General features: G+C 37.3%; 1 protein-coding gene across 3 annotated transcripts in view; it reads right to left on the reverse strand.

Moving 5' to 3' along the window:
- Window positions 1–15,892, reverse strand: part of cdh19 (cadherin 19, type 2) — a 51,469-nt gene that overhangs the window by 13,040 nt on the left and 22,537 nt on the right. For all 3 annotated transcript variants that reach the window (XM_038297492.1, XM_038297494.1, XM_038297493.1), the window contains exons 6-8: window positions 14,770–14,960; window positions 11,450–11,703; window positions 9,489–9,625 (exon numbers count right to left, since the gene is read on the reverse strand). In XM_038297492.1, the coding sequence (XP_038153420.1) occupies window positions 9,489–9,625; window positions 11,450–11,703; window positions 14,770–14,960 (582 nt within the window). The remainder of the gene's footprint in view (window positions 1–9,488; window positions 9,626–11,449; window positions 11,704–14,769; window positions 14,961–15,892) is intronic.

The following is a 15,892-nucleotide window of genomic DNA, read 5'->3' on the forward strand; positions in this document are numbered from 1 at the left end:
AATAATAATTTTGATAACTTTTAATCTGCTATGACTATAGTCCATGTAAAGTTAATTTAAAGTCTCAAACTCAAAAAAAACCAAGAGCCCTTCACTCAGATATGTCATGACCTAAAAAAAGAAAATGGTATCTTTGATCCAAAATGGCCCATTTCTTGTTGGGTGTGGACCATGGCTCCAATATACTTTTTTGAGCATCGTGTTCAGCTATACAAATTTAATAATCCTTAATAAAAGCAGGGCCTGAGGCAGTCATACTCTAGTCATACTCTAATGGCGAGAAGTCTGATTTTGATGCTTGGCCACGCCCACATGGTTTGTCACAGCAATAATCTTTTGATTACTTTTGACCCCTTATGTCTTAATTCGAGGCTCAGCAAGTTAGAAGTTTGCCGCCCCCTTGCTCCTTCCCAGCCAGCGGAAAAGGCGCCACGCTTCTCCTCTGGACCAGCCGGAGAAAACCACAGCTTTGGTCAGGAAGGGTTAAACTAGGGATAAAATATAATATCTGGGATGAATCTCATCTGTGAGATAGATGCTGCGGCCATCTCAGGTGGTCGGTCAAAAGTATATGTTCAAAAGATGGAGAAACAGCACTGCCAAACTCCACGGTTAGCGGTAATACACCCTACTCAAAACAAAAAAAATCATTAAAAATCCATAGTTTGCAATAAAATCCTGAAAAAAATCACAAATGTCAAGGAACACATCTTGCATGTCCTAGATTTTTTTTAGATGATTTATTAAATAATTTAAAGAAAGAAAAATCTTTAAACTTGAATGCCATATACTGCGGCAGTTGAAAACCCCATAAGATGCTCAAACATGCATAGATTCACGACAATCTTGGCAGTCTTTTGTATAATCAAAGGATAAATAACTATTCCACATTTGGCTAGGATTGCTAAAAAACTTTTTGAGATACAACAATTTTCTCTTAACACAAACTTTTGAAAAATCAGACTGACAGACTTTAAAAAAGCGCTTTGCTATTGTAACCAGCGTACAGCAGGCTTTGTAAAGAACGTATTTTGAAAGTTTTAGCTCATTTGGATAAAAGGCTGATTTTATACAATTTTTTGAAAAGAGGTCCGTGATTTCACAACACGGTAAAATGTAATTCAAAATGGCCGACTCTACTCAAAACAAAAAAAATCTTTAAAAATCCATAGTTTGCAATAAAATCCAGAAAAAAATCACAAATGTTAAGGAACACATTTTGCATGTCCTAGATTTTTTTTAGATGATTTACTAAATAATTAAAAGAAAGAAAAATCTTTAAACTTGAATGCCTTATACTGCTGCAGTTGAAAACCCCATAAGATGCTCAAACATGCATAGATTCACGCCAAACTTGGCAGTCATTTCTATAATCAAAGGATAAATAACTGTTCCAAAGTTGGCTAGGATTGCTATAAAACTTTTTGAGATACAACAATTTCCTGTTAACACAAACTGTTGAAAAATCAGAGTGACGGACTTTTAAGAAGAGCTATGCTGTGTACACCATCAAAAAAGTACCGATTAGAGGAATATATTCCAAAAGTCCTAGCGCTTTTGGGAAAACGACTGATTTTTTAGAAATATTTTAACATAGTGATTCTATTTTCATAAGGGTGCCGTTTGATTCAAAATGGCCGACTTCATGAGAGGTGTAGACCATGGCTCCAATGAAACTTTTTGTAGGTGGGGGGCTCATACAGATGTGTGCCAAGTTTCATTATCCTAGGAACGAGCATGGCTAGGGGCTGAATTATTTCCTGGCATTATCTGTCCACTTGACCAACTATTAGGCGAGAACGCAAACTTTTGAAAAATCAGAGTGACGGACTTTAAAGAAGCGCTTTGCTATTGTAACCAGCTTACAGCAGGCTTTGTAAAGAACGTATTTTGAAAGTTTTAGCTCATTTGGATAAAAGGCTGATTTTATACAATTTTTTGAAAAAAGGTCAGTGCTTTCACAAGAGAGTAAATTGTAATTCAAAATGGCCGACTTCCGGTGGGGTTTAGACCATGGCTTCATGAGGCTTTTAGTTAGGGCATGATGAGATGCAAATGTATTCAAAGTTTCAATATTCTAGGACTAAAAACGGCTTGGGGCTGGTGGTTTGAAGTTTGTTATTTCTAGGGGGCGCTGTAGTGAAATTAAGCCCCGCCCACAAAATATTGCTCTGGATTCCTGTTTGGAGTTGGACTAGGATCATCTCTTGTGATTTTGGTGCAGATCTGATTAATAATGAGGAAATGAGAGCCAATCTTATTTTCATGGCGAAACGCCTCACTTCGCCATGGCGCCACGGCAACACCATTTAACTCAAAATCTCTGTGCTTTAAACGAAGTTAGACCAACATGTTTTCTATCATCTGACAAATTTTCAAGGTGCTGGTGTTTAAAATGACTCAAAGGGACCCTCCCAAGTGAAAAAAGTGACTTTCTTCCCTTAGGGGGCGGGGCTTAGATGATGTCATCATTTGACCATCCAGTATGGTCAAGCACCCAAAGGGGCTCCTTACTGCCAAACGTGGTTTGATTTGAACCTTTTTTCTAAAAGTTATTCCACTTTGAAATTCTTCAAAAGTACCCTAACTTTGGGGCCCCTGGGGACCCCTTAAACATGCTCAAAAACGAAAACCTTTGATAACTTTTAATCTCCAATGCCTTAACTGCATAATGACCGAGTTTGAAGCCGATAGCTCATAATCCCTAGGAGGAGTTCGTTAAAGTTCGACATGAGCGAAAATGAAAAATGGCCAAAAATCGCACTTTGAGCCAAAATGGCCGACTTCCTGTGGGTTTTAGGGCATACCTCCAAGAGACTTTTTTTCATGATTTGAGGAGATCTACCGGTGTGCCAACTTTCAAATCTCGCCTTCGCTGCTCGGGCCTAATAATAAACATTTGAATTACAATAGGCCTTCGCAGCGCTTTGCTGCTCGGGCCTAATAATAATAATAAACATTCGAATTACAATAGGCCTTCGCAGCGCTTTGCTGCTCGGGCCTAATAATAATAATAATAATAATAATAATAATAATAAGAAACTTTCGAAATACAATAGGCTCTTGCAGCCTTCGCTGCTCGGGCCTAATTATCTACCCTATGGCTAACTGAAATAGGAATACAGGCGCATATCAATACGTTTGAATTAAATAATAATGTTCACTTCAGTCAAAGTTTATTTCAGTAATTAAAATCAAAATTATAGACTATACTGATTCAATTTAAAAAGAAGGTAGTATTTCATGCTTTTATTTCAGTTATTCTATAATATGCCTTTAAGCTATGCCTTACAGCTAATGAAAACTTAAATTCAGTTTCTTACAAGGAAAGGCATTAAAATGAGGATTACATTTTTTTTTTCATTCTATTATACAATGTAAACTATATGGTCTGAATAACCACTGCTGCTTATGAATAAAATGCTGCATCAACACAGCAGAGCACAAAGATGATCAGGCTTTGGTGCTGCTAAGGTGATAAAGGAGCTCAGCCTGAAGTGTCCTTCATCTTGTCCTGCTGCTCTAGGTCTTCAAATCTTTTTTTTGACACTCTTATTTGTGATCAGGAGGCATAGACCTATTTTCTTGGTCAGTCAAGTAAAGTATCAACAATCTTAAAGAATGTATGTAGTAGTCCTTTTTAGTTCAGTTGCCAAATCTATCTATAAACTTCTTTCAGTGTAGTCATAAAGCTAAAAATGTTCTAAAAAAACTCCGGCTAGACAATTGCACACACTTTGGCACCTTTTTTTTCTTACCAAATTTTTCCCTTTCACTCGACTTTTTACTAAGAACTTTTGACTTTCAAGTTTGGATATTGGGAGCACTAAGCTACTTTAGCAAATATTTTGAGGCCTACAGTTTTGTAGAGGGTGTTAAACATTGTTTGCTAAATACATGTAATCTAAAAAAAAAAATCCATGTTATTTAGTTCATAACATTTTGCCAGAAAACATATTTTTCTTTGGTCTTGGTTAATGCAGTTGGTAGACCTGATGCCTATCAGCCTGGATTCTTTCTAAGTAGAGTTTGTAAGATTTACCTGTACATGTCTGTGGGGTTCTCTTAAAGGAATAGTACACTCAAAACATGATTAGCCTTCATTTTCTACTCACTCCCATGCTGAACAACACTCTGGAGTACTTTTTTGATATCTCAAATGCATCTGGAGATCTGGGAGGCTTCTTGCTGTCTGCTGACATTCAAATAATGGAGGTCTATGGCATAAGCGTCGTTAGACCTATTTAAGGGTGGCTTCAGCCACCCTTTCTTTGGCATTAGCCACCCTATAATTATTTTGCGATTTTAAAAAAAATATATTTTTTTTCTGTATTTATTATTTCCTCATATTTTCCCAAAACAAATGCAGTAAAGCACCGAATAAAAGCCATAAAGAAGACAAGTTAATCTAAACAATCATAGGCGTAACTTCCTTAAGGACTGGTGTGGTCATGTCCCCACCAATATTTTGTACACGTATTTTGCTTTCGGTGCTGTGTATATCTGATTAAAACCCCATTCATGCCGCTCCTCAGAAAGAAAATAAAAAAAGTTCTCCCCGCTGCTCACCGTCCACAAACCCCGACAAAAAAAACTCAGAAAAAATATTCTGTTGCCTCTCGCTTTCTCCCCATCACCCCCCTCCGCCCTCTCCCCATAACATTTGAATTGAAGATATCCGCGGGTGACGGGTCGGGTTCAGTAGTCATCCTAACGGGTTCGGGCGGGTGAGGGTTGGTAAAACTCGACCCATGCAGGTCTCTAAGCTACACTACATTCAGTATCGTTGCCATAGAAACAGACAACAGCGCCAATATATCAGAATTATACTAAAACACACGCAAATAATTTCCCACATAAAAAACAGGACTTTCAGTCCATTACAGTTTTCCGTTTTTAGAGGGTTGTTTATTTTGCGTTTATTAAGTGATGGCTGTGGTATATTAGCTTTCACTGCTATAAGCTTTCGCAGCAGTGATTGATTAATTTAAACACCTGCTCTACGGATGGTCTATCGGAGTTGGTGTTTAGGTTGAACATAAAGAACACCTTTTATTTGAAGCTTCTTGTAGCTACTATTTTAATCCCGGCTTCACTTAAAACTTTTTCCTGACTTTGATAGTGTTGCCATTCAGTAGCAAGCACTGCGCCCCTTTTTCTTTTATATGTACACGTACATTTAAGATTTAGCGTGTTAAGTTGACAACTCATGAGCAAGCTGCTTTTTGCAATCTAGCAGGAAGGTAAGGATAAGATCTTGCAGGTGTGACGTCACTCTGCAGGGGGTCCAAAGATAAAAGATTTAAACAATTTTGGCATTGGAATTTCAGATTTAAGGGAGTTAGAAAGTTCACTTAGTAAAAGTGCAAATAATAAATCTGATTACCGATTACTTTTAAGCTGGTTGAACATACTGCGACAGACTGGTGACCTGTCCAGGGTGATCCCACCTCTCACCCAGAACGTGGCTGGAGATATGCACCAGCACCTCCTGATCCCACTGAGGGATAAGGTTAAAGAAAATGGATGGTTGAACATAGTCCGCTCTCCAAGATTCTATCAAATCAGTATTGACACCCTCAGGGGCGGATTTAGGAAATTTGGGGCCCTAGGCAAAGGCAGGGGGCCCCCTGAGAAGAAAACCCATAAAACAGACCCATTCTACAGATAGAGAAATGTTAATAGAATAGACATCCATTATCTGGATCATTCAATTTGACTGTATGATCTGGTTGAACTGTAAAGTGCCTTGAGATGACATGTGTTGTGAATTTGGCGCTATATAAATAAACTGAATTGAAATTGAATTGAATTGAATTATCTGTTCTAGGTTTTGTCCCTCTCTTCTTGTCCCTTTTTTCTCTCTATTTATCAGCGTTCTGATGGCATTTTAGCCAAAGGATTTTTAGCAAAAACATAATTAATGTGCACAAATAAGGATTAGTTGTATTAACCATACATGGAAACAGAGTTTTATGGGGCCCCCAGAACTTGGGGCCCTGGGCAACTGCCTAGTATTGCCTAATGGTAAATCCCCCCCTGGATACCCTGCTGGTGGATGTTCTTGACAGAAAGACGGAGTTGCTTAATCATATTCTGCTTAAGGTCCCATAAGATCTTGTCCGAGTCCTGGTTTAAAAGTAAATTAATTTTAAAACGTGACCCAAAATTGACTGTCAATAAATGTTCTACAAAATTGATATATTTATTTGATTTGTACTGTCTGTTTAGATTTATGTGATATTTTTGGCACAAAATATATAAGTGAATATTGTAACAGTTATGTTTTCAACTGTAAGCATTAAATTGATAAATGTTATTCGCATTTTTTTGGCTTTATCCTTTCCAACAAAAAAAAAAAGGCGTCGCGCAGGTAGCTCCCTTTCCTTATGAGCCGTCCCCACCAACTTTCAACACAAAGTTACACCCTTGTCTTAGACAACGCCTTAGCAGGTGCACTGAAAAAATTCGGCGCGCGCTATGCGCGCGCATTATCTTCCAGGGGCTGAGCCACCCTTGTGTCTTAAACCTAGAGACGCCCCTGGTCTATGGCGCCCGAGGGAGAAAGGTCCATAAAAGTCCACAAAAAACGTGTCAATATTCCTCCATACTGCTCGTCCAATGTATTCCAAGTGTCCTGAGTGGGTAGCATCCAGAATTTACTCGAAACGAAGTCATTTAGAATGTTTTTAGAGCATAAACAGTAGTGTATAGGATTTCCTGAAAGCGCGCGCCGGCGCGTTCATGACGCTACGGAAGCCGGCAGACCAAGCCAGATGAAAGTGCGCATTCAGCGTCTGCTCTGCCAATAATGCAAGCGTAGAAGAAGAAATGTGCTGTTTACCTGTGCAAAGAAAGAAACAACGAAAGAAAAATGTCTGAGGACTTCAGTGTTGAGGAAGAGCATGAGTTCTTTGCCGAGCTGAATGCGCTGGTCTGGTCTGCCGGCTTCCGTAGCGTCGGGAGCGCGCATGTGCGCGCTTTCAGGAAATCCTATACACTACTGTTTATGCTCTAAAAACATTCTAAATGACTTCGTTTCGAGTAAATTCTGGATGCTACCCACTCAGGACACTTGGAATACATTGGACGAGCAGTATGGAGGAATATTGACACGTTTTTTGTGGACTTTTATGGACCTTTCTGTCTCGGGCACCATAGACCTCCATTATTTGAATGTCAGCAGACAGCAAGAAGCCTCCCAGATCTCCAGATTCATTTGAGATATCAAAAAAGTACTCCAGAGTGTTGTTCAGCATGGGGGTGAGTAGAAAATGAAGGCTAATCATGTTTTGGGTGTACTATTCCTTTAAGCCACGCCTGCTACCTAGCACAGTCCTAATGACTGGCGGCTTGTTTAGGGTGTATCCTGCCATTGCCCAGTGACTACTGTAGAAAGGCAGCCACTGTGACCCTGCAAGTGCAAGCTAATCTAGACATAGATGGATAGTCTTATAAATAATATTATAAAATTAGAATATTAAGTTCTAATTATATTTTATTTCTCTGTAACATAAATTCCTTTTAACCAGAATTGGCTCTTTAATTAGACTTGACATTACGTTGTTAATTGGTGCTATATAAATAAAGTGACTTTTTTTGTTCTCTGAATAACTCTCTACCTGTAAACTTTATTCAACAAAACAGAATAAACATAAATTAGACTTGGATATTAACTCAGAAATAAATCTTTGAAAAAAGAAATTGTTACATTTTCAAGTAAATTATTCATTATTCCCCAATAAGTATAACCCTGTTATAGCTCTTATATTTTACCTGTATACACAATTGTAGGAAAAAGAGAAAGACATGCAACAAAAGGGTGTGTTATAAAAAAGCATAATGCTATAGCACATACAATGCTCAAAAAATAAAGGGAGCACTCAAATAACATATTCCAGATCTGAATGAATGAAATATTCTCTTTGAATATTTTGTTCTGTACAAAGTTGAATGTGCTGACAACAAAACCACACAAAAATCATCTATGAAAAATGTATTAAACAATAGATGCCTGGATTTGGAGTCACACAAAAAATGTGTGTGGAAAAAACATACTCCAGGCTTATCAAACTTTGATTTAATGTCCTTAAAACAGGTCAAAAGAGGCTCATCATTTTGTGTGGCCTCCATGTGCCTGTATGACCTCCCTAGAACTCCTGGGCATGCTCCTGATGAGGTGGTGGATGGTCTCCTGAAGGATCTCCTCCCCCTGGACTAAAGCATCTGCAAACTCTTGGGCAGTCTGTGGCAAAACGTGACATTGGTGGATTAATCGAGACATTTTGTCGCAGATGTGCTCAGTCAGATTCAGGTCTGGGGATGCCAGTCAATAGCCTCAATGCCTTCTTCTTGCTGACACGTTCCAGCTACATAAGGTATAGCATTGTCCTGCAGTAGGAGGAACCCAGGGCCAACCAGAGCAGAATATGGTCTCACAAGGGGTCTGAGGATCTCATGTTGTTACCTGATGGGTAACATGCTACCTCTGACAAGCACTTGGATGTGCGGCCCTGCAAATAAATGCTACTTTACACCATTACTGACGCACTGCCAAACTAGTCATACTGAAGGGTGTTGCAGGTAGCAGATTGCTCTTTACGGTGTCTCCAGATTCTGTCACATCTGTAACATGTGTTCAGTGTGAACCTGCTTTCATCTGTGAAGAGCACAGGGTGCCAGTGGTCAATTTGCCATCATACCTGGTGTTCTCTGGCAAATGCCAAGCAACCTGCACAGTGTTGGGCTGTGAGCACAACCATCATCTGTGGACATCGGGCTCCACATACCATCCTCATGGAATCAGTTTCTATCTGTTTGTGCAGACATATGCACATTTCTGCCCCGCTGGAGGCAATTTTGCAGGGTTCTGGAAGTTCCCCTCCTGTTCGTACCCGCACAAAGGCGGAGATAGCGGTCCGGCTGTATGGTTCTTGACCTCCTATGACCTCCACGTATCTTGGTGTACTGGCCAGTCTCCTGGTAGCGCCTCCAGCCTTTGGACACTACGCTGACAGACACAGCAAACTTTTTTGCCATAGCTCGCATTGATGTTCCATCCTGGATGAGCTGCACTACCTGACCACTAGTGCCGTTTGAAGAGTCTGTCTCATTCTACCAGTGTAAAAGCACCACCAACATTCAAAAGTGACCAAAACATCAGCCAGAAAGCATAGGTACTGACAAGTGGTCTGTGGTCCCCACCTGCAGAACCACTCCTTTATTGAGTGTGTCTTGCTAATTGCCAGTAATTTCCACCTGTTGTCTATTGAATTTGCACAACAGCATGTGAAATTGATCATCAATCTGTGTTGCTTCATAAGTGGACAGTTTGATTTTTTCAGAAGTGTGAATTAATTGAAGTATTATCGTGTTGTTTAAGTGTTCCCTTTAATTTTTTTTAGCAGAGTATATTACAGGCTTCCAAAGAGGATGAAAATGTGCTTTGGCAATTTTAACAAGATCCAAATAAAGAAAAAACTCCTTACCGGTTTCCTTGGCTTCGATAGTCAAATTGTACCAGTCTGTAGTTTCTCGGTCCAAAGTTCTAGCGATAGCTATGGTTCCATTGTTAGGGTCTATTTTGAAAGCTTTGGTGGCATCGGTCTTTTTGTTGATTGAGTATCTGCGGAAAAAAATTAATTCACAGAAATGGCACATTTAGCAAGGATTTTTGGTTTCTGGGCAAAGCCAACATTGGAAAACCACAGGGAAATGAACTAGACAAACTGCTCAATTTTCCTTTTCTTTTATCTATTAACAGATTTCCAGCAAAGCAAGTACACACACAATCCAGCGACAGAAAAGTGACACAATATGGTGAAAAGACAGCACCTTACACTGATAAGGGATTTGTTTTTTCTTCAAGTCAGTTTAAATTAATATATTATTTTTCAAACTGTTCTTTAACCCTTGAGGAAAAGAAGTAAGAATATTGTTGAACGAAAAGTATAACTGTACAAAAAACTATTTGCATTTTTAGTCTTTAAGCCTGAAATGATAATTTTTATTTTATCCTTCCATTATTATTTAACTTTAAGGAATCTGAAATATCTATATAGTATCACCCATAGTAACAAGATAACCAGAACTTTACTGTAAAAAAGTTAATGCTTCACAAAATAATAATTTAAAAAAATCCAATTGTCCCAAAGTATAGGTAATTCATAAGCTAGTAGAGTGTATTTACAACTACAGACACAATACTAAACAGCTCAGGCTGTAATTTCTATTTGAGAATCATGCCTTCTTATCATGCAGTGCTGTCTATGGTCATAAAGATGATAGCTAATTAGTATTTGTTTCAGACATACTTTATAAATACACAGATAGCTGTGAGTTAGTCCCTTAAAACAGGGGTCCTGCAGGGGTTACCAAAGCAAGCCTTCACAAGTGGTATACAGAGTTTTACACCCAAAAATCCTACCAGCAACACTAAGGATTTAAACCCAGATTTAAACTCCAAGTCAAAGACTTTACCTGCAACACTACAGACAGAGTAATTGTAAGGATGACAGCGAAATCACTAAATTCTTCACAGATTTAAAATGGTTAATGTTTTGATCCCTGTAGAATAATTTATGAATTTGAGCTGTCTGAGAATTAAAAGCACAGGGAAATTAATTCCCTGTGTTTTTTGTCTATAAGAATTAAAAATATTTGTATATTTTGCTGTAAGATGATCCTGGCATTAAAAAAAAATGGATAACTTCAGTGACAGGAGTATTATTTCCTAAATGTGTGTCTTTAAAATAAACACACATATAAAACTTACCTGAGTTTAAGGTGAGATAATTTCTGTGACCCGATACAAAGAAGGTCTGAACATGGCAAACTTAATCATATTTACTGGAACTCTGGAAACCTCTGAAATGTCAGCCTGAATTTATTAATCAATGAAACACTGTCACCGGAGGGACAATAATAGACGGTGCACTGAGCATGATATGCAGCACCTGCCACTCTTAAGCTCTGCTGAGATGGACTACAGGCACCGCTTGTACCGCTGTCTCCTCTGCAACGTGCCCCACTTGCAAATTACTTCAAATCTCAATTCCATATGCCGCCTCGTACAGTGCTGTATTACATTGACATGTTCTCTGCAAAGTCTCTTTGCGATAATGCCGCTGCAATAGATAGAAAAGCCTGTGAGGTGTAAAAAAAAAAAAAAAAAAAGGAAATGTCATTATTTATTCAGGAGGGCTCATTTCCCGCAAAGTATTATGAGATAAATATGACCATGTTCAGGGTATCCAGAGATCAAGGGGGTAGAAATGGATGCAGTGAGCCAGTAAGCCTGTATGAAATGGAATGATTTTTCAACCCGCAAAGGAAGCTGTCTCCAGGAGTTGCAGCTTGGGTGTCTAACCCGTCATTATCATGCTGGTTGTTGGATACTGGATGGCAGATGCCAAGCCCCCCCACCCATTCTTTATACAACTCACAATACCTCATGGGATTGTTGACTGCGTCGGTGTCTCTGGCACTAACAGTGCCAACCACTGTTCCCACCGCTGCATTCTCAGGGACCTTCCACTCGTAGAGTGCTGAGAAGAAGACAGGTGGCTCGTCTACGTCCTCCACAAGAATCTTCACCTTTGTCCTGTCACTGAACTCATCTAGAGTTAGAAACCGAGTGTCTGGGTGGTCGTTGGCTGCCTCTGCCATCATCACGTAGCGTCTCTTGGATTCATAGTCCAAGGGCTGTGAAAAATCACACAAATCTAACACTTTATACCAACTCTTTGGTTCACATCAAATAGAAGAAATAACTTTTTAATCTTGTTTCACCGGATTGTCCCTCGGAGGCGTAATCCATTGGTAGTAAGACATATTTAATGATGTTGAGCAATTTTCAATAAATTGCCAGCTGTGAGCTTAGTCTTAAATACTGCTATGATTTTGAAAAACATTAAGATGTGTCTAATAGGAAAGCAGCAGGAAAAACATTACCACACTCACACAGTGACTCATAAACTGCGTCGATATATGTTTTCTCTTCCATTTCCTTTAACTAGAAAACAACTGTTGACATGGCAAACAACAAATTACTTTCAGTGTTTATGCAAAAAACAATATCTAGACTCAGTAGTTACAGCCTTGTTTAAATAACACATTTGGTTGCCACACAAACCATCATTACTTAGAACTATTTGTTTAAACTATAGTTTATCTACCTTATAATGTATTATAATATTTAATCATTCATCTAACATGGCTAGATAGAGAAAAAGACAAAACAACCAATCATGCATACAGAATCTACACATGCAGAGAAATAATTTTCATATAGAAAAAAATCAAATGTTGGATTCACACAATGGATCATTTTGCTGTGGATACTGCAAAGTAGCTAGTTATTCAAACTATGCAGTTGCTTTTTATGTACTAAAATGTTGTTGAATTTAGATAACTTATCTTTTATTGAACCTTTAAATCCCACAACCTGTTATCAAATATAAAATGTTAATAGAAATGAATGCTGTTCTTCATTACTTTAATTAATTAGTTAATGAGATTGAAAAATATCTGATAAACATACACTGTTCTACATTATTTCAGAGTCTAGTGGGACAAGTGAGCCAAGAATATACAAAAAAGTTCTTGAGTAAATAATCTAGATGGGAAAAAAAATGTATAATGTTTCATTTTTCGAGTTCATTTCTTAACCTTAACCTGGTCTTTGTTTTGGAGTTCATTCAGTAGATGTAAAGTTTTGTATTTTTACCCTCTGCTAGAGTTCATGTTTAACATTTCCTCCATGACAGTGCAGCTGCACAGTGCTTGCCCACTTACAGCAAGCCCACACTCCACTCTGTCAGGTTGAGACTGTCCACTGATACCATTTTATGACTTTGTTATCCTATTGAGTGATTTTTCACGCCTCTCTGACATTTTTAAAAAAGCAGCTAGCTTTTGATGGTGGCTATTCTGTAAATCAGGTTTTGTGTAGTGTTACTTGTATTCTAGATACAATTAATATTTTAATACCTGTGGCCCAATTTTAACAAGTGGTTTAAGATCAGCTCAGCACAAATAGTACTTTCTACAGATGTCTTATGCTTATTTGGTCGTCACACACCTACACTAAAACTGAGCTGTTTTCAACTCCAAGGTGTTTCATTTTGCATTCTTCATGTTGGCACAGTTTGAAGCAGTGTTGCTTTGCAGCAAGAATGTCTAGGGTTCAATTCCCAGCCCAGGGTCTCTATAGAGGGCCTTTGCATGCCATCTGCAACTGATTTTCCTTGTATGTCACAGCAAGGGAACTAAAGAAAATGTACAATTTAAAAACAAAATGGAAGACTTTGATCATGAGTGTTAATATTTATTTTTAGGAAAACTTACATTTATTTCAGCTATGAGTCTTTAGCATCTTGTCATTTTTATGTGAATTTGGATCTTTCAGATTAATTTGAGAGAGACATTTTAATCATGTTTCGCATTTTTGTCATGGTTTTGGTTCTGTTCAAGTTTTATCTCCAAGTTTTCATTGGTTTCATTTCCATTTTGTGTTCTAGTTATTTTTGATTGCATATAAATTCTCTGCCCCGTTGTGTCAGTCTCCTTTTCCCTAGCTCCATTCCTGCCTCCTCTGTTCACACCTGCTCTCAATCTGCTTATTAGCCTTGTTTCTCTCTCCCACATATTCTCCTTCTGTTCACTCACTCTTTGCTGTTTTGTCATTATTTCTTTGCCCCTTGTTGAGAGTATTCCTACTTCTCAGTTATTGTGGAATTTGTGGATTTATGTTTTTGATTTTTGCTTCTGTTAAACTTTTTTGGATAATGAATCTTCAAGTAACCTCCTTCAACTTCCGTCTGCATTGGGGTCCTCCTGTCAAACCTCCAGCCCACTGTGACAGACTGTATCTTAAAACTCTATTTATATTTTTATTTTAAATGTTTTTATTATATATATTTACATATTTATATATATTTTTTTCTGTTATTTTTTTCCCCTCATCCATCCGGTATAATTTTTGAATTTACAATTAAATTGCTAAATTGATATGCCACACTGTGTTGCAGACACTGAACCAGGAATATGTTGTACCTTGAAATAGAAAAAAAAAAAACAACAACACTAAAAAGCATGGGACCACTTATAACGCAAATACACTACAGTTACAGATTTATGCTTTGGCGCCTTGTAAGGCTCAAAGACATGAATTTGTAACTGAATCTTGTAGCCATGCTTAGTTTTTTAAAGAAAACCGAAAGATTTTAGATTTTTTCTTCAACAGTTGAAATTTTCCAAAAGTATATTTCCCATTACTGAAGTATTTTTTTTTTTAAATCCACATTAATTAAGAATGAAAAGTATAGAAGTTTTATAAGTATAAGGGTATTACTCAAGTAATGGTTACCAAAAAAAAACAAAACAAATACAGATCAAATCCTGTCACAATTATAATTTTTAACAGATTCTCATTCTGAATATTAGTCACATATTGGGAGGTTGTAGAATTTAGAGAGTTCTTATCCATAAAAAAGTTAACTTTACATTAAATAAGTCTGTATGTCTGATGAAGTCAAGTATTCCACAGTGTTAAATGTAGATTTCTTTTCCATTCAAACAAGGTGCAGATACACAACAGCATGACAGGGTATTGGAAAATATCGTGGGTGATAAAAAGATGTGATAAAAAAAAAAAATTACCTGTCTTTTTTATTTGTGTTCATTATATTTTTCGGGTAATATACCTTTAGAACAAGAAATTGAAGAAAAAATTGTGGTCAGAAATTCTTCAATTACTGTAATACGTACCTTGGCCAGAAGGACCACTCCTTCCTGTGTCTCTGGGTTTGTTTGAATGATAAAAGTAGAGCTTTCCTCCAGGTCATCCTCCAGACGGTATGTCATTTTGGCATTAATGCCTATGTCCCCATCGTCTGCCATGATTCTGCCCACTGTGGTCCCAATGAGTGCATTTTCAGGCAAAGTAAAGGTGTACTGAGCTATAAGAAGGAAGAGGTTACATTTAGTCAAGTTAAAACAACAAACTATCTTATTTGATTGGAATTTTAATTTAAAGACCAATACCAATGCACAAAGATATAATCTGGAAGGAGAATGATACAGACTTTTTTTTAGCTTAACTCATATGATATTGCGAAGATTCATAGATGAATTGTTGTGTTTAAAAGCAATATAATGACAAAATACCCGAAAATGTATTCATTCAATGCTACAGTTTAGATAATCGCTTCAAATAATGATTATTTTGCAAATCGATTGATAATTTTTTTTTCAATTAACCGATTGATAATCTGATAGCCAAAGGTTCCTTAAAGAAGATTTTTACCAAATTAAACCAGGTGAAACGAAAACGCTACATGTGAAGGTCTGGATAGATCATATTGACAGAAAAAAAGTTTTTTTTTTATTTTTTATCTTAAATACAAAATGTTTATATTTATATGTATATACATCTTTTTTTTATTTTGGTAAAATTTCTGCTCAACAATAGATTGATCTGTTACCTAAAGGCATATTTTACAGTCTCTAAACTCCACTTAATGGTTAATCGATTACTAAATTAGTTGACCATCATTTCAATAATCCATTAATCATCATTAATCTGATTAATTCTTTCAGCTTCAGATTAGATCAAAGCATATTTAAGATTTACAATGTGCTAATCTATATTTAAAAATCTTTGGTAGCAACATAACAAAAGGGGTACAAAAAGGTGAAGTTCTATCTATGATTTTGCAAATGCCATTTCACAAGCAGAGAGACACTGTTTACAGGAGGTAACTGGAAGTTGTTAATAGCCAGCAAATAGATTCTGCAGGTTTCTAAAATGATAAGAGAGAGAACATGGTAGTAGATGTTCAATATGTGTCAGTCACAGATGAATTGAGGCAAAACCAATATAATCCGGCCT

The sequence above is a fragment of the Cyprinodon tularosa genome, unplaced genomic scaffold (assembly GCF_016077235.1).
Source record: "Cyprinodon tularosa strain WSP-4 unplaced genomic scaffold, ASM1607723v1 ctg389, whole genome shotgun sequence".
NCBI classification, from domain to species: domain Eukaryota; kingdom Metazoa; phylum Chordata; class Actinopteri; order Cyprinodontiformes; family Cyprinodontidae; genus Cyprinodon; species Cyprinodon tularosa.